This window comes from Monodelphis domestica, chromosome 1, assembly GCF_027887165.1.
Source record: "Monodelphis domestica isolate mMonDom1 chromosome 1, mMonDom1.pri, whole genome shotgun sequence".
NCBI lineage: Eukaryota > Metazoa > Chordata > Mammalia > Didelphimorphia > Didelphidae > Monodelphis > Monodelphis domestica.
In genome coordinates this window covers 373475405-373495224 of record NC_077227.1, presented here as the reverse complement: position 1 = coordinate 373495224, position 19820 = coordinate 373475405, and the positions used below count along the sequence as shown (strand labels likewise).

General features: G+C 40.7%; 1 protein-coding gene across 14 annotated transcripts in view; it reads right to left on the bottom strand.

Moving 5' to 3' along the window:
* Window positions 1–19820, bottom strand: part of TENM2 (teneurin transmembrane protein 2) — a 1380893-nt gene that overhangs the window by 30674 nt on the left and 1330399 nt on the right. For 13 of the 14 annotated variants that reach the window (XM_001370043.4, XM_056811550.1, XM_016433795.2 and 10 more), the window contains 5 exons: window positions 18426–18569; window positions 13610–13859; window positions 6803–6823; window positions 2121–2353; window positions 369–523 (listed from right to left, as the gene is read on the bottom strand). In XM_001370043.4, the coding sequence (XP_001370080.1) occupies window positions 369–523; window positions 2121–2353; window positions 6803–6823; window positions 13610–13859; window positions 18426–18569 (803 nt within the window). The remainder of the gene's footprint in view (window positions 1–368; window positions 524–2120; window positions 2354–6802; window positions 6824–13609; window positions 13860–18425; window positions 18570–19820) is intronic. The other variant, XM_056811548.1, reaches the window with a different exon arrangement.

Genomic DNA, 19820 nt, shown 5'->3' with positions numbered 1-19820 from the left:
TCATCAAAGGTAATACTCTAGAGCTCTATGGTTTCATCATTACTGAACAAACTAATGGTATATACAATGGGTTGCAAGTTTAAAAAGAGAAATGGTGGTTGGCATATCATACTTGCTATATCAAACCTGTAGTGATGATGGAGAAGGAAAGGAAATTACATAGTAACTTCTGTCCTATAATCTGTTAATGGTTAGAATATGTCAGCTGTAAAACTGTCTCTTTCTTTCTGCCATATTCCTTGTTGTCTGCCATTTTGCACCCAGTTGTGCTACTTCTTCCCTCTTTGCCTTATTCTAGATTCTGAAGAAGGGTGAGGCAGGAAATGAAGAACCACAGCATGGCTGTGGAAGTGAGGAGAGAACCCTACCTGGGCCACATCCATGCTGGAGTCACAGCTCAGAGGACGAACGGCAGTCAGGTCATTGGAGCCCAACAGTGTGGAGATGATTCCATTTTGGTCCACTTTCCGGATCATGGTAGCATCCACGAAGTACATGAGCCCATTCTTGTCCACTGCAATACCTGGGCAGCACAAGAATGATTCTGTATACCTGTCTCTTTCTGATAGAACAGTTATGGGGCTGGCTATGGGAGGTTGGGAGTGGGGGGGAGTACTCTGCAGATGATTCTCTGATAGTCCCACAACTCTGATGGAGTGAACTAAGTCATCATTAAGGGAATATCTTTCATAAATTGTTCAACCTGCCTCCCTTTAGGATGACATCTCTGATTAGTCCCATCTAACTTCGTTTGGTCCTTCATTCTATATAACTCTAGTAACACAGGCAGCTAGGTGGCAGAGTAAATAGAATATGGGATTTGGAGGAAGACAAGTTAAAATCTAAGGATTCTGAGTATATGAGTGATCATGGCCGAGTCATTTAAACCATACCAACCTCAGTTTCTTGACTAGTAAAATAGGGATAAAGGTAGCACTTGCTTAGGAGGATTGTTGTCAGAATTAAAGGAGATATTGTATGAAAAGCTATCTGTAAATCTCAGAGTGCTATATAATGTTAGTTATTATTGTTACACATTGTCACTTGTACAATATTAGTCAATACACAATATATTTTGATGTGCTTTATAAACCTTAAAGTGCTACTATTATTGCTACTAAGTTATATTTAGCTTTGTATGTTAGTCTTTTTCTGTGTGTATATACATATGCATGTATGTATGTATACATGTGATCTCTTTAACTAGAATATAAGTGCCTTGAGGTTAGGGACTGTGTATTCTCTATCTTTTGCTCCCTACAAGAGGACTTAGACATAGTACTTTGCATGCAGTGGCAGATGACTGCCTAACCAATACTTCAAAACTGTGATAGAAATGGTGACCCACCCAAATCACCAGTTTTCAACTTGGAATTTCTTTAGTGCTTTTTACTAAGTGACCTCAGGGCCCTTCACAAAATCAGTCCCATACCATTGTCACCTCATCTCATAGGCAGCTATGTGGTGCAGTGAATAGAATGATGGGTTTGGAGTCAGAAAGATCTGAGTTCAAATTTAGCCTCAGATACTAGGTGACCCTGGGCAAATCACTTAACCTGTGCTTGCCTCAGTTTTCTCATCAGCAAAAATATGGATAAAAATAATGCCTACCTCCCAGGGTTGTTGTGAGGATAAAATGAGATAATAATAATAATAATTGCAAAATGCTTAGCTCAGTGCCTGGCACATAATAGGTGCTATATACATGTTAGCAATTATTAAGTAAGTACTGGTGTAGAGAGGATCTTGAGTGGCCAGATATTCTACATTACAAACTCAGGATGCAATCATTTTTCCTGACTTTCTATACTCAACAAGAGTAAAGAATATTCATCCAAAATAAAATTTTCTTTCTATTTGTACCATAAATGGATAAAGTTTACTTTAACTAGGTGGTTTAAAAACCCTCCCACTTATACAGTAAGCAATTATTAGTGTTAAATTATACCAAGGAAAGCAGTGATTTGACTACTAGACTTAATTTTATTTAATCTAGATAATGAGGAAACAAAACTCATATGTTATATGACTTTCCTTCCTTCCTTCCTTCCTTCCCCTTCCTTCCTTCCCCTTCCTTTTTCTTTTCTTCTTTTTCTTTATTCCTCTCTTATTATTTTTACCTCGAGGGCTCATCAGTGTTGCATCCACAGCCTTTCCTCCATCTCCACAGCGGGCCTCATCAAAGGGCAAGCACTGCTCGCCAGTCCCTGCTACGACTTCTGAGTTTCCAGCAAGGTCCTTGGCTCCTGTCAGAGACTTGACGCGGTAAATCCTCCGACTGTTGGTATCTGACACATAGAGTGACCCAGAAACAGGGTCCACAGCTAGGTAATACTTATGGGCAGGGTTGTTGCTTTAATGGGAGACAGAAAGAGAATGAAGAGAACTTGGAGTTGGTTAACCAGAAGGAAAGCAAAGAAAAACATTTTATTGGTGGTTTTACCTTCCAATGTCTTTCCACTTTAATGAACTGGAAAGAAACTAATGCAATAATTTAGTGTTTTAACATAATTCTTAGTTATTTCCAGCTGGACTTGTGCTTCTCAATTTATCTTAGAACTCATCATTTCCATCATTTAATGTGTTGTTGCTTCTTTTAGCTGGTATGGAAAGTATCAAGGAGTTACTAGTTTAAAAAAGATACTTGCTTTATATATCAGTAACTCCGTATCTGTTAGGTTATCACTGTCTTCCCCATTTGAACCTTAGCAGGACCTAAATTGGGTCAAATATTTTAATGTGACCTTCCTCCCTTCCTTTCCTTTCCTTTCCTTTCCTTTCCTTTCCTTTCCTTTCCTTTCCTTTCCTTTCCTTTCCTTTTTCCTTTCCTTTCCTTTCCTCCCTCCCTCCCTCCCTCCCTCCCTCCCTCCCTCCCTCCTTCCTTCCTTCCTTCCTTCCTTCCTTCCTTCCTTCCTTCCTTCCTTCCTTCCTTCCTTCCTTCCTTCCTTCCTTCCTTCCTTCCTTCCTTCCTTCCTTCTTCCTTCCTTCCTTCCTTCCTTCCTTCCTTCCTTCCTTCCTTCCTTCCTTCCTTCCTTCCTTCCTTCCTTCCTTCCTTCCTTCCTTCCTTCCTTCCTTCCTTCCTTCCTTCCTTCCTTCCTTCCTTCTCTCCCTCTCTCTGTCTCTCTAATTCCTGGTAAGGAAAACTCCCTCTTCAATGAAGATCAGTACCTACATGTTTTATAACTTAGAGCCTTAGGTAGTTGCTTGTTAGGACTGAGAAGTTTGAGGATCTGGCCTACAGTTAAAAAGCCAGTATATGTCTGAGATGGGACTCAACTAAAATCTTCCTGGTTTTGAGGCCAACTGCTTATGCACTAAACCATGGCTATTTCTCCTGGCACTGCTTACTGACATTTAAAAATGTAGAAATTTTCAAAGCCTAGAAAAGATTCTCCTAACTCTGTAACAAACACTTTACCATCTTTTTCTTGACTTGTCCTCAAACATTTCTGTAGTCTTAAAATGATGACCAATCCCTTTGCATGGGAAGAAATAATATTGATATTTGGGGTGAAGATATGGATGTAATGATGAGATTGCGCTCAGAATTTATAATGCTGAGAGAGCAGAGGCAGTTTTTGGCTCTTTGGCAGTGGAGTTAGGATGTGAGCCTCTTCCATTTATAGAAGGTATAGTCTCTACTTTTAGAAAACCAAACTGGAAGGAGGACCAGAGTACTGGGATTTAGACAGGAGTGGAGCCTGACTGTTAAATTTTCAATATGAAAATTTTTGCTATAATTTAGGACTTAATTTACTGTTTTGTTGATTGTCTAGACTTGAGAGTTTCAACAATGCAGATTAAACTTAAAGTGTGTTGGAGGTACATCCCCCACCTGGCTACTGCATAATGCCAGGTTATGTAACATTTACTAGCACACCCTCAGATGAAGGGGCTTTCCTTTAGCCATAACTCTGCTATTTCCATGTAAACAAAACTGGAGTAGGATTAAATTTGTCTTTTGGTGATACAAGAAGTCCTGTATTTCTAGGTCTCTTCAGATGCTAATGCCTTTCCCTTTAAGATTATCTTCATCTATTCTGTATGAATCTAGCATTTACTTTCTTATTTACACCGTTATTGTCTCTCTTGTTAGAACATATGCTCCTGGAAAGTAGGAATTATTTTTGCCTTGTATACCTAGAATTCAGAACATTCTCTGGCATGTACTAAGTTCTGAAAAATGCTTATCATCTGATTATTTTACCACTAACCAGGTGATTAGCCTTGGGAAGCTCAATGAGTTTCTTTGGCTCCCCTTTTCCTCACATGGACAGTGAGGGTATTGGATCTAAGGCTTGTTCTGTTCTACAATAACATAATGTAATTTTCTGCATTATACAGACACAAGATAGGAAAGTTGGTCTTGTTCTCACTTTGGAGATTATAAGGATCCTTCCTCATGACCCAATGAGCAAGTTCACTTTAACTGACTCTTCTGCCAATATTCTGGAATAAGTTTTGGATTTATACAGATGAATGGAGTGCTTTGTATCATGTCACATTCCTTCAATTACATATAGTATGGGATTTTTTTGGAAGGGAGGGAACATTTTGGGGAATGAAGAGAAATTAAAGCATTATAGCAATGGAGCTCTAGTTACTAAGTTGGTGAAACTCCAATTAAAACAACAGTTGGATTCTTCACTGATTTAAAAAAAAATCTAAAACAAATCCTGAACAATCTGTGGATTATTCACAATCTGTGAATTGTGAATGACTTCAGCCATAGCCTCTTCTCAGATTGCTTGCTATTAAGACATATACTTGAACTGGAAACCAAGCTCTTTAGGAAGTCCTTGTCTAGATAACTAGGTGGAAAGACTAGGGGTACTTCTGTCCATTTTTTCATTTTATAAAGTCACTGGAGAATGTAAATGCATAGAAAACAAATTAGGAAAGAAAAGGAGGGGAAAACTCCACGATATTTCTTAATTAGACTGTGCACTCTTGCTAAAGGAACAAGTAACTAGAGTGATCAGCAGAAAGATCATGGCACATGTACAGCTGCGCCTGTCTAGGAGGTGGATAATTGATTCTGGACTTTCTAGGGAGTCTAATTCTAAGAAGTTGTTTTAAAAAACAAAACCAGACCTTCTAGTATGGAATGTAGGGAGGAGAGGACATGAGATTCATCCATGTCCAGAGGAGTGTTCCTCCTTAGTTTAATGGCACTGCAATCATATCTAAAGGAGTATATTTCCTACTTTATTCATTTAAGGCTCAGATAAAATTCTTTGTACCAATTCTTTCCAGATCCTTTCAGCTGCCATTTTCCTACTTCCCAAAATTATTGTCTACTCATTTTTTGTTTATTTTTCATGTACTCAAAGATATATATATGTTGTCTCCCCTCATCAACTCTAAGACCCATGAAGGTAGAGACTATTTAATGTTGTTTTTGCAACCCTAGGGCTTGTCAGAAGTACCTGGTATATAATAAAAGTTTAATTACTTCCTAATAGATTGTAAATATTTGCTAATAGATTAATATCTCATTATTTTGGGAAAGGTTGTTGGTGTTGAAGTCAATCATGAAGAACTGGTCTTATATCCAATTACTTGGGAACTAGAAGACAAAATAGTGGACTGATCTAAAACATCTGTGTCCTTATATTCTCATCCTTCATGCTACTGGCACCCCAAACTTTGAGGAGCCAACAACCCTATCAGAGATTCGTAAAGGGAGGGCCTTTGGGAACTGTATAGGTAGAAAGTGGACATAATGGTTTTATTTAGAAGTTTTTCCATGTTTTAAAAACCACAGAGGAAAGTCAGGAAGGTCTATAGACATACCAGTCAAAGGAGAATGTCATGGGAGGCAGAACTTTTATGAGTGTTATCTTTTGCTCTCTCAAATTCTAGACCCTTTCTACTTCAATTGCGGGAACTAGTTCAAGGAGTCTATTGGATAAAGCCTTTCACATGTGTTTCAATGTGTTTTATGTCTGGTGTCTGTGATGAGCTTACATGATTTAATCTCCTTGATCCCCTGACTGTCTCTGCCACTCCTACTTTGACCAATTACTAAAAAGGATCAAATAGATTATTTCCACAAATCTACTGTCATACAATTTTCATTTGAGGAAAAAGTACAGTGCACTCACAAATTTTTTGGTCAACTACCCATTTTCCCTATTTTTTAAAAAAGAAAAAGCCAATTTTCTTTCCTTCAAGCAAGATAATTCTCCATGTCAATGTTATATGTTATATACCATATGGAAAATTTTGAATCTATATACCGTGAGCTATTTAAACAAAAGAGATTAGGTTATCTCTACTTCTTGCTCAAAATGGATTTTGAGATCTATGTAAATTACTAGTCCATCCAGCAGTTGGATCCATTCTGACCAGCAGATTGGCAATTAACTTGGTTTAAAAAGATGACCATAAATCCAGAAAAAATCATTAATGAGTTGAAAATGCGTTTTTGACCCATTTCCAGTTCATTAAAGCTTTTGTGAACCCTGTCCAGCATTTACAAAAGACAGAAGTTTGCCTCAACTGTTTAGCCCAATTATGGGCCGCAGAGAGCAGTGCCTAGAAAGAAGTTCACTGAGGGTTCATTATCCTATACTTGTGTCTCCCAGGAATTCTAATTACTGTCAGCTTATTTGGTTGCTTTTTGACTGCATTTCATAATTGCTAAAGCTTATCATATCCACAACACACAATTAGCACATAAAAGTTACTATATTTTATACATAAAATATACATTATACAAGAAGCACAACACAAAAAGCAAACACAACGAAGCAAACAAACCATATTAAATTATATGGGAAAGAGTTCTTGGTCTTACCTATGTTTAAACTCTTTATTTCTTTATAGAAAGAAAACAGAAGGAAAAAAGAACAAACGGTTAGCTGAGGAATTGATGGTAAAGCAAATATAACATTTTAGTATCTTTTTCAAAAGGACCCAAAAGTAGCATCTTCCACCCCTACCCCACCCTACTGCAGTGCCAGTTTTAATTTGGGGAATAATTTCATCTGATACTGGGAAGCTTGGTTAGTTTTCTGCAAGATTTCTCAGAGACCTAGCCAGGGACCACTGGAGAACACAGGTGGAAAAGTCATACTGGGGGGTAAGGTCACCATCATTTTAGCGCAGACCTCTGTGGACCTCAACTTGCACCCCAGTTGGATAAAGGACTCCTTCTTTGAATGGAAAATTTTAAAATAGTCCTCTCTGTCACAATCGAATGGCTTCACCCTTTTCTCTCAACAAAGCTCTTTGCATAATTATTAGAAATGTAGAAAAGATGTCTCCTTTTCTCCTCTCTCTGATCAAGTTTGTACTTTATCAGATTGAGAGCTGAAAGGCAGGGCGGTGAAGAAACAAGGGACCTATGTACTGCCCAGATGGGGTCTTCAAGCCCCTGAGGGAGAGAAGAGGCTGTCTCTGATGTACCCATAGGAAAGAGGTAGCAGGAATCTCTTGCCCATTGTTTCCTTCTCTTGGAAAAGTAAGGAGGGCTCTTGGGGGGCAGGGTTGCTGTGATTCCTGCCTAGGGTGCTGTTCAGGCCCCAGCCTAGGGCCATCATTAATGGTAGGTTTGCACAGGGATTACATTTTTGCTATTTTATTCCAAAGTGTTAGTTTAAAAAAAAGTTAATTAAATGATGCCAATAACTCCTGAGCTCTGACTGACATAGCACAATTTAAGATTCATTCTGCAAACCGTGCTGTGTCACAGTGGCAGCTGGGAATTCTCATGTCTATTTTATATTGCTTAATGAAAGTGAAATGTTATCTGCCACCAGTGCAGTAATATTTGGCTCTTAATTATTGCAATATCAATTCTACTCTTTAGTCAAGATTTTGTGCAAGACTTGAAGGGATTTGGGTTTGCAGTCCTGACCTACTTCTTTCCCAAGAATGTTGGCTCCAAGTTGATTAAATATAATGTCTATGATGGAGCAAAGAAGAATCGCTGCTGGGGTCAAGGGCAGATAAAGACAGAGGGTTATGCTAGCCACACCCAGCAGGGAAATACCTCTTCCCTTTAAACCAATAGGCAGTAGTGGCTATTTCTTAGAATTGCTCATCTCAAGATAGGAAGAAAACAAGACTGAAGTGAAAGGAAAGAATAATAGACATTAGAAATCCCTCTTATCTCCCCTTGTTTTTCTGCCAGAACACCTCTGTAGATTTTCTAGACTTCAAAAGTTATTAGTTATATGATCATGGGTGAGTTGCTTCTCTCTGAACATCAGTTTCTCCAGGTGTAAACTCCAGGACAGTACTACTTGCATCAATTCCCTCATAGTAAAGTACTTAATCATCCTTAAAAGTGCTATCTTTTGTTGTTCAGTTGTTTCAGTCTTGTCCAAATCTTTGTGACACTTTTTGAGGTTTTCTTGGCAGAGACACCTGAATGGTTTGCCATTTCCTTCTCCAGCTCATTTTACACTTGAGGAAACTGAGGCAACAGGGTTAAGTAACTTGCTCCAGGGTCACATAGCCTGCAAGTGTCTGAGGATGGATTTGAACTCATGAAGATGAATCTTCCTGATTTCAAGCCCAGCACTCTATCCACTGTGCCACCTATGTTCCCCAAAGTGCTATCAAAATGTGAGATATTGCTATATATTTTTGAGGACAAAGCAGTATACTAGAGAGGCTGCTAATCTTGTAATTGGAAAGAGGTGAGTTCAAATTCTGACCTTGCTCTTTTGTTCTCTCTACCTTTGCAGCTTTGGGCAGGAATAACTAATGTTTCTATAGCTCTCTAAGGTTAACAAAGTGCTTTCCATACCTTATTTCATTTTATCTTTGAAACAGTCCTGAGAGGTGGTTGTTGTTTAGTTTTCAGTTGTGTCTGACTCTTTGTGACCCCAATTGAGTTTTTCTTGGGAAAGGTACTGAAGTGATTTGCCATTTCCTTCTCCAGCTCATTTTAAAGTTGAGGAAACTGAGGCAAATGGGATTAAGTGACTTGCCCAGGGTCACACAGCTATTCAGTGTGTCAGGTCATATTTGAATTCAGTTCTTCTTGACTCCAGGCCCAATGCTCTATCCATTGTACCACCTAATTGCCTGAATAGTGAGAGTTAGGAGCTATATATTCTTCTCATCTTATAGATGAGGAATGTGAGTTGCCCAAGGCCACACTATTAATAAGTGTTTGAGTTCAAATATTTCTTTCTGACTAAATTTAGTACTCTCCGTACTACTTCTTGGTGTTCTAGCTTAGCTCCTCTCTTGGGGCTCAGTTTCTTCCCTTGTAAAATGAGGGAAGAGGCTTAGATCACCTCAAAGGGACCTTCCAGGTCTCCATTCTATGATCTTGTGAAGCCACGAAGATTTAAACATAAAGTATCAGCAGTGGGTCATTTGCAGGGCTAAGTCAAGGTAAAATTGTGAAGTTGTCCAATTTTGAATTTGTTGCCTCTGTTTTCCCTGGAGCCTTTTTCTTTCTCCACTTTGGTTACTTTTTCCCTACCTGATATCTAGTGCTCTCAAGCTGACCCATCCCCCTGTCACTCACAGAGAAAAGTGATAAAATTTTCCACACTTTAGCTTACTTTACCTTCCTCAGCAGCATTTGCATTGTAAAAGAAAAGGCCTAGGTCAGTGAATTATCTCTAAAAAATGAATTGCCAATGGTTGAATATCAAGTAGTAGTAAAGAATATATATATATATATATATGTATATATTTTTTTGGGGGGCAGATGGCCTTAGGACCATTGATTTAGAATTGGAAGGGGTCTTAGAAGTCATCAGATCCAACTTTCCCATTTTCCACATGGGGAAACTGAAGGCTAAAGAGGATAAGTGGATCATAGGATCAGACCTTGAACTGGAAGGGACCTTGGAGGCCAATGAGTCCAATGCTCTCATTTATAGATGAGGAAACTGAGGTCTGATGAGGTTAAATGACTTTCCCAAGGCAATACAGGTGGTTAGGAGCAGAGCCAGGATTTAACTTTTGTTTCCATGATTCTTTTGTATTTCCAGAATTTAGTATCTGGCACACTGTAGGTGCTTAATAAATGTTGATTGAGTGATTGGTTGATTTCCACCATACCTTAACTTGACCAAAGGCACATGAATATTAAATGGCAGAGATGAGTTTCACGCTTGGGCCCTTTGCCTCTAAAACTAGCATTCGTTCTTCTTTGCTCTATTTCCTTGCTTCCTAGTGTTCCTCAAACCTTACTGCCAGGCCCCTTTTTGCCCTTCCCTACACCTGATGTTCCCTGTTAGTATATAGGAAGAGCATGGCCCTCAGTTATCTTTCTGTCCTGCCCTTTCCAGAGTCCCACATTTCTGCCTGTTACCAGGCTCTACCAGCACCAGCAGCAATACTGTAGCCAGGAGAGCACATTTCCCATTTTACTTCATTATTGCCACCTTCATTTACAATAATGATTACAGCCATAATAATGCTTAGCATTTACACAGCAGTTTCTATTTTCAGAGCCTCTTAAAACCATTCCAAGACTCTCATCAGTCAGGAAGCTTAGATCAAGTACCTCTCCTGTCCCATCATCCCGGGCTGACCCAAACCTAATCTTATTCCCAATTCCCACCTTGCAGAGAAGAATAAAGCTCTGGTTACCTTTTTAGGATATAAGCTCCCTCGAGGAGTGCTGAGGTCAGTTCTATTTCTGTGCCGGGCTACGCACACAGTGGGAGCTTAATGAATATTAAAACCAAAGCAAGCACAATCGGGAGGCTATATAGGCTAGGTGAGCATTGTGGACCCTCTTCAGAGGGAAAGGTACTGAGATCTCTTTCCGACAGCCTTAACCATCCATATCACTCAGGCAAACCCTCCCTCCTCCCCCCACTCCCACCCCAATCCCCCTCCACACTCCAACTCCTCTAGGAAAAAGTGGAGTTTCTTTTAGTCTAAATGACCTAGATGGATAAGCTATTTCACTGGCTAACCGCCAATACTGTTTCACTTTGTGCTGTGTAGACTAGGCATAGGGCCCAAACATTCCCTATGTGTCCTACTCACAATCACATGGCTGACTTAGCTCAGCTTCTCCAAATCTGAGCCAGTGAGCTCTCGGAAAACATCCTGGGTCATCCCTGCATCTATCTTTCTACGTCTCCCTCTCCCTTCCTCCCTATCCATCCATTCCCAAAGCACTTGCATTCTTGTACTGAAAGAATTTATTCTTCCTTAATTTTCACTTTGGCATCAGGCAGGGTCAATCCTATTTAAAACTGAGAAGGAGAAGTTTGTCTTTGGAGTTCATCTTTCCCTTTACTTTAAGAGCTCCTCATGCTCTCCTCTTTCCTTCCTTTCTCCATGCTCCAATCATCAATTATGTTTAGGCTGCTTGGTCCCTGAATTTGGTAAATTAATTCATTGCACTGTGTTAGTGACTTAATATGCAATTCTCCCCCAGAGAAAACTATTCTCTGTTTAGAAGAAAGTCCTCTGGAGAAGACAATGAAAAACAAAAAGGCATTTCAGGCACTAGGGGTGTGTACAGAGGATTTTTTTCCTCCTCCTATAGGATCACTTCCTGTTTTCCCTCAATACCAATCTATTTGCTAGGTGGGTCATCCATGGTAGCAGGAGATAACCCTTACCCTGCCCTTAGCCGTGTATATATGGAGGGGCAGGATGAAAGGAAAGGAGGGCTCAAAGGGATGATAGAGGCATTGGAATACCACCCAACAATCGGACCTAGCTCTCTCAAGCCTGGGATGGGCAAGAGGGGGTAGGGACAGAAGCTAACTCTCTACGGAAATTCTTCAGCTGCCAACTCACAACCGAGCAAGGAAATAAGCAAGACATGCTTCTACCTCCCTCCCTCCTTCACTGTTTTCTGTTTTTAAAGAGATGGGATTGACAGCCCTTTGTTTCCAGGCGTGTAGTGGGAAGAAAAGAAGAATCAAACCACTGTTCTTATAAAAGCTTAACTCCTAATCGGCTCTGGGTACCTGGCTGCTGAAAACAAGAACAAGCCCAAGGACTGTTTAAAAAAAAATTACACAGCTGTCGCAAGAAATCAGGACTCCCCCCCCCCACCCCCCCATCACGCACCACTCGGTGTCTTGGAGAGAAGCGTCTGACTCTAAATCTGGAGAGCCCTGTCAGCTCTGGAGGTGGTAGCTGATATCATTCCTCAAAATCTAGGGACTTTCTACTCTCCTGGGCTTTGAAAATGATGGCCAGAAAAAGAAGGAGGTCTAGTCAATACAGTCTTTAGAGGACCAGTTTGCTTCATCATAGAGCATTGGCTTTGAAGTCAGAAGACCAAGGTGCAAATCTCCCTTCTGTTGTTTACTACATGTGACTAGCCTTGGGAAAGGCGCTGGGCTTCAGCTTCCTCATTTGGGAAATGAAGGAATTGCATTAGAGAGCCTCTGAGGTGTCCTTCCAGATTTAGGCCTGGGATTACATGATCCATGCAATTTCTGAGCTATAGTAAATATCTTTTAAGTGGGGAAAGAAGAGGTGGTATCAGCTGAGAAAAACCTGCTCCTTATAGGATTTAAAAACAAAACAAAACAAAGCAGCTAAACCCCAACACTAGCAACCAAATAAAGAGGTTAAAGTGGTGAAAGAAAGGCAAGGATTTACAGTATTGAATAGCTAACTCTTAAAGACTCAAGGTTTAATTTTTCAGTTTCAGAATTGTTGAGACCTGCCTGTGTGCATTGAGGTCAAGAGCTAGGGGATTCTTCTGCATCATCCTTTCCCTTCCCACACAGTGTGCCTAGTACAGAACCGTGCTCCCACAAGACACTCAAATACTGTCAGACCAGTAGATTATTGGTGCCTCCTGAAAGAAAGGGTGTTGAAATTCAGCTCCAACTATCTGCCTGACTGTAAACAGGTTGGTTATAAACTTTGGAGAAAGAGCAGGGTGAAGTTCCCATTCTCATGATTTCCTTTTATCCATGCTGTCAGTATCTGTAATTGAGACCTGGTGGTCCCAGAGTCTCTTCATCACTCTGTTTTTTTGTTGTTGCAGAATTAAACCTCTCATTGGACAGGAGACAGACACCATGGACCTCACTTGCAGAGCTAGAAAGCCTGGTTCACCTGCCTTGGGAAAGTGAATTCTACAAGAACAAAAGTTTGAGCTGACCATGTGTTGGTGACTGTCTGCCCAGAGTGCCTTGGGATGCAAGTGGAAGGGCCAGCAACATGCAGATGAAATGCTACTGTGGAATGCCTGCCACAGGCTGGGGCCTGGGACTTACCCTTAAAGGTCAGGCCTCTGCAGCCAAGCTAATTCACTTTCCAAAGAAATCATAGAATTTTGGAGAGCTTCTACTCAGAGACTCAATAGATCAATGACTTGTCTCCACTTTGCTTTTATGGCAAGAGTTCTTGGCATGGGTTTGCAGCTTTAGCCCTTTTCTTAAATACTGTTGTGCTCCTTAATGGACCACTCTGGTGAGCCCCATAGCTAGCAGCTGCTTGTGGCACCACTTCTCTTGTTGGAAATGAAGTCTCAAGCTCTCCACAAGCCAAGTTCCCCTATTGGGACCCAACAGTAACCTTTTCCCAAACTGTTCCTCTTCTACATGAGGGCCTCCCCAGGGGAGGAAGGGGAGGAGACAGAGGATAGATCTTCCAGAAGGAAGAGAGATGAAGCAAGAGGAGCTGGCTGCCTAAGGATGCTTACCGTAATTCTAGGATGCTGGTCACGTTCCGAGAAGGGAAAATGCGCCGGATGTAATTAAAATCCCCGACAAAAAGACTCCCATCGATCCCCACAGCCAAAGCCACGGGAGCCAAAAGCTTGTTCCCTTCGGCAAGACCATTGCAGCTGGGACAGGAGATGCTTCTCCTCCGTCCATTCCCCATGATGCTGGTGATGATGGCAGGTTGCTGGGTCAGGAACTGGTTCTCCCCAGTACCCTTATGGAGGATTCCTAGGGAAAAAGAAATGGGAATGATTGACAGAAATCTGTAGAGAAGAGGTTTTTTTGGCTCATGGTGAATGGATCAGGGATGATGGGTGGGTGAGAAGGAAGAGAGAAGACAAAAATCAGGTAATGATCATCTCCAGGGAAGCAAGACTGTATTAAAATACAAAACTGCTTGACAATGGATAGTGTAGTCCATGTGTATCATAGATTGGTGACTAAACCTGTGATTACATGAGTATAGGGAACTCCCAGATGAAGAAACCCCTTTACCAATACAGGTTGGTACCTTCTTTGCAACTTATAATTTTAGAGTTGTTTAAAGTACTGAAAGATGGGTTGACTTGTCCAGGACCACACAGCTAGTATGTGTCAGAGTTAGGATTTGAATACAGGTCTTTCTGGCTTTGATGCCAGCTATCTATCTACTATACAATGTTGCTCCTCATATAGTCAACCCTTATTAACTGGGTTAATTAACTTCTAAGATTAAGTTGCCACAACATTCCACTTTTAGGAAGGGGGGGGGAAGGAAGAACAAATTATAATAATAACTAGCATTTATATAATGTGTTAAATTTTGCATATCACTTTATATATTGGCTCTTTTGGTAACAATTTTGAGGGAGGTGCTATAATTATCCTCCTTTTACAGATGAGGAAACTGAGGTTTCTGGAGATTAAGTGATTTGTCTTTGGTCACACGGTTAAGTTTCTGAGTCAAAATTTGACTCCAAGTTCAGTGCTCTATCCCTTGTCAACATGATGGAATTTTTTTAAGGATGGAAGTTTTAAGGTTTTACCCTGAGATCAATACATATTGAATTCAAACTACAGTACTTTTTATGTCTTTTGCCATCTATGAACATATGATGAGCAAGGGCTCAGTAAGCATCTGTGGGCTTGAAGTGGATTCTGTGTGTGTGCAAGGTATGGGTCTAGGCTTCCTGTATTTCTGTTATTCATGCCAGCTCTTTCTAGGCATAAATGTGTCACCTTTAATAAACCACACCTCCTAAGTGATCCTCATCCACCCCATCTCCCTGCTCCCTTCTAGTTTTCTCTTTTTGCTGTGTATTGGGGAACTCCTATTCAAGTGTGGATAATTTCACCTTGAGCCTAGATTACTTTCTTGCCTCTTTCCTACCATTGTACAAGAGAATTTCAAGCAACTTTACTATCTCTGTGAGTTCCCAGATCAAAATACCCCTTCCTGGCTATCACTCACTACACGTGGTATCTCTCCATATTAGAATTTAAGCTCTTTAAAGGGAGGGATTACTTCACTTTATATTTGTATCCCCAAAACAGCACAGTGCCTGATAAATGATAAATTCTTAACATATGCTTTTTCTTCTATTCATCCATTTACTCATTCATTCATTTGTGGAAACCTGGCTCTTGCCTGAAGATACCCAATTACCCAGTGTCCTCCGCTATCACTATTGCTATCTTCTACCTTCAGGATCCATTTTTACTTCCCTAAATAACTTCCACCCTTGATTCTGATTCCCCATTTGCACAGTGACTACTACCATTAGCTTATTATGGGACTAATAATGGTGAGACCAAGTTACATTTGGAAATTTCTACCTCTTTTCCCAGGAGAAACAAAACTCAGGCATACCAGGGGACACTAGTAGATTCTGCCCAAATATCCCTACCTCTACTTATGTGAGAAAAGTATACTTTCTTCTCAGTCTCTTCTTACCCCTTACAATCTGGCTTCTGAATTTTTCATTACACTGAAGCTGCTCTCTCCAAAGTTGCTCAGTCACTCTCTGTGTAGCCAAATCCAGTAGCCTTTTCCCAGCTCTCATTCTCCTTAACCTCCCTGCAGCCTGTGACACTGTTGATCACTCTCTCCTCAATACCCTCTGAGTTTTTGGCAAACTCTTCTGATGGTTCTCTTATCTGATCACTTTTTCTCATGCTTTTTTCCCCCTTTTAAGCCCTTACTTCCATGTTATTTTTTTCATATAACTATTGATAGCTTTTATTAATGCTACCTTCCGTCTTAGAATCAATACTGTATTGGTTCCAAGTCAGAAGAGTGGTAAGGGCTAGGCAGTGGGGGTTAAGTGACTTGCCCAGGGTCACACAGCTAAGAAGTGTCTGAGGCCAGATTTGAACCCAGGACCTTCCGTCTCTGGGTCTGACTCTCAATCCACTGAGCCACCCAGCTGCCCCCTCTCATGCTTCTTTGATGGATTTTTATCCAGTTTATACTCTCTAATCATAGGCGTCCCTCAGGGTTCTTGGGCTATTTTCTCAGCTATTTTACTTGATGACTTCAGCAGTTCCCATGGACTTAATTACCACCTCTCTATCCTAATATTGTCGGATCTAGCTATTATGCCCCAATCTCTCTGTTGACTTCTAGTCTTGCATCACCAATTGCTTTTCAGACATCTTGAACTGGATGTCCACTAGACATCTGAAACTCAATAAGCTTAAAACGGAATTCATCATCTTCCCCCCGAACTTTCCTCCACTCCTACTTCCCTTATTACAGCAGAGACAACACCAGCCTCCTGGTCTCTCAGGCTAGCACCCCATTCCATCCCCAAATCCAATTTGTTGCCAAGGCCTGTTGATTTCACCATTGCAGCATCTCTTGAATTTGCTCTCTCCTCTCCCTTGATGCTGCCCTTGCTCTAATGCAGTCCCTCATCACCTTACTCCTGGCTTATTGCAACAGTGTGCTGGTGGGTCTGCCTACCTCAAGTCTCTCTCTGCTCCAATTCTTGCAGCTACTGAAGTGATTATCTTAAAATGAAGGTCTAATTGTATCACACACAACCCCCCACTCAAATAATTCCAGTGTCTCCCTGTTGCTTCCAGGATAAAATGCAAAATTCTTTGTTTGGCATTCAAAGCCCTCCATAACCTCTTACCATTCTAGTCTTACACCTTATTCCCTAAAACATACTCTGATCCAGTGAAACTGTCTTCCTTTCTAATTCACAAACAAGATACTCTCAAATAATCCAGAAGGATGTTGGGCCAGGCTTCTCCCCTCCCCCTCTCCACAGGCACCTAAGGACATCACCTGCCCCTCTAAAAGGTTCACCATCACTGCTCTATGCTGCCCCACAAAAGTAGGCATCTAGTTTCTAATTGAAGATCTTCATTGAGGGGAGATCCACAGTCTCTTTAAGTTCACTATTCTGAAGTTACTTCTTGCTTCAATACTTCAAAAGCTCTATGATCAGACAGTGAGTATACTAAGGCAGATCAGAAAAAAAGAAATACAACAGCAACACTCAAAACAACAAAACTCATTTTCTGCTTAACTCAATTAAATTTATGACAACTGAAGCATTCTGCTAGTATAGCAGTGAATAAAATTCTTTTGTTCCATACAGGGTGTCCCCAAAGTTTTAGTGCTAGTATAAGTCATTAAGGGCAGCTAGATGGTACAGTAGATAGAGCACTGGGCGTGGATTCAGGAAGATCTGAGTTCAGATCCAGCCTCAGACACTTACCAGTTGTGTGATCCTGGGCAGGTCACTTAACTCTGCCACAATTACTCATCTGTAAAATGAGCTGGAGAAGGAAATAGCAAAGAAAACTCCAAGAGAGGTCATAAAGGGACAGACAAGGCTGGTAAATGACTAAACAACAAGTAAGCTATTAAAGCTTAAAATATTTGAAATCTTTTATATGTAAAACTTGTGCAAAGGGAGAGGGGAGGAAAGGAAGAGCCCAATTCACGCTATACATGCTACTCCTTTGAAAGTCTCTTGTAATGACTTTTTACATTAGTATCTGGCCCACAGTAGAATTGTGGAGTTGACCCCAGAATCTGGGAGAATAGATGTAAATATGCATATTTATATATATGTATATATAAATAGATGTAACCTGAAGTAAACTATTTGTTCTTGTAGGGTATCATTACTCTAAGCTGTATTCTATTTTCCAGTTCTTTGTATGTTGTTAACACAGAGAGTTTCTCTAGTACAACATAAATAGTTTTAGTCAGATGTTGGGGCTCTTGGGCAGCATCTAGTTTTTTGGTTCTCCTTGGTGATGCAGTTTACTTCCCCCAAACATAGTGTCCAGAGAAGCGGACAATGAGAGTAGAGGATGAAAAAAGCCAAAGGAATTGGGCTAAGATGTCAGCTGTGGTGGTGGTAGGAACCGAGGAAGAACATTTATTCTGTGGTAACTTTTTGATTCTCTTGGAAAAAGAAGACATACTTTTTTGGCAATAAAAATGGGGGAGGAAGAGATGGAATCATGTTAGAAAGCATCCCTTAAGCTAGAGGAGTAGGAGACCCTCAATTGCTTAAATGTCAGGGCACAGAAAGGGTTTCAGAATAGGACCTGTGGTTTCCATGAGAGTGTGTTGGAAAGCCCTTGAGATCACATTTCTAGAGCTGGAAGGAACATTGGAGTCCATCCCTTTTATTTCACAGATGAGGAAACTGAGACCTAGGGAGGTTATATGACTCGCCTAGGGGGTCACAGGGAGCAAATTATCAGAGGGGGGAGTTAAACCTGGGGTCTCTGGACTCCATATCCTGTAATCTTTCAACTCTACCATGCTGTAGTGAATGAACATACCGCTTTTGACATTTAGCATGTGATGCTTGTCCAGAGACCAACCCCCCAGGTTGGAGGGGTCCAGCTCAAATCCTTGAAGCAATGCAGTCCTTTTCTCCCACAGAATTAGGCTAGGACAAGTCTCATATTCAAACCCGACAGAGACTGAAAAAAAGAAGAAGAAAAAAGAGAGAGAAACAACTTGATTACTTCTTAAAATATCTGACAAGAATGAGACTGTATTCTCTGTAATAAAGACTTGGCTCCAAAATCTCACACAAGGAGGTGGGCTGATTGCCTTTTTCTTTGATGCCACAATATTAAATTCAGATTTCTAGGCTGGACTCAACCTGGAAACTTTACACAGCAGTGCTCTGTGGGGACTTGAAGACCTTTCAAATGAACAACTGGCTTCACAAAATGACCCTACTGACGTGGAGGGAGTAGATGAATCATTTAAAAACCTAATAAAACTCGTCTTTATGGTAGGACAGGAGACCACGCACCTCAGCCTGCTGTTCCCTGCATGTATATATTATATTTTGTGTTATTTATTTTCACTCACCAGGAGAAAAGCCCTTGGAAACATTGCAGCTCATTTACAAGGAGATTCTGGGGGCACCAGCTTGTGTTAGTTAATACACTTTATCCATTCACTCAGGATCCCATAGAGTGCCAGGAAAGGCAAGCACTGGGGCACAGAAGGTCTTCAAATTATTGAAAATTCAGGGAAGAACAAAGGGGGTTTAAAAAGGAAAAGTAAAGTAGGATGGGTCTGGGGAAACCCTGATTTGCTGCACTGGGACTTCTCCCAAGACATGTCACATAGCAACAAGCCAGAAGGCATCTCTAACTCCGTGGGAGGTGCCCTAGGTGAGAAAATCAGGGCTCACTTCAGCTCTTTAAATCATAATATCTGTGTATATTAGTGAAAGAACCCTAGGTGGGAGAAAGGAGAACTGAACTTGGGTCTGGCTTGTTATTGTTTCTGGACCTCGTTTTTTTCTACCTGTGAAATGGGGAGACAAACTCCTTCCTGCCTCCATGGAATGAGGGGAGAATGAATGATATAAATGATATTAGAGAATTTTAAATTTTTAATAAAGGGGCGCCATAGCGATACAAGTCTCTGTTATTACCATAAGGTAGTGTTGTCTAGTAGAAAGAAGGCTAGATCTAGAGTCTGGAGGAAACCTGGTTGAAATCCCAGCTTTGACACTTGTAACTAGGTAATCAGGGGCAAGTCACTAAAACTCTAGGGGCCTATTTCCTCATCTATAAAATGGGGATACTAATGTTTGCAATATTTGCATCACAAGGTTGTTGTGAGGGAACATGCTTTGTAACATATCTAATGCAATTGAAATGGGAGTTATTTTTTTAATATTGCAGAAAACTCAATTATATCTGGATAAA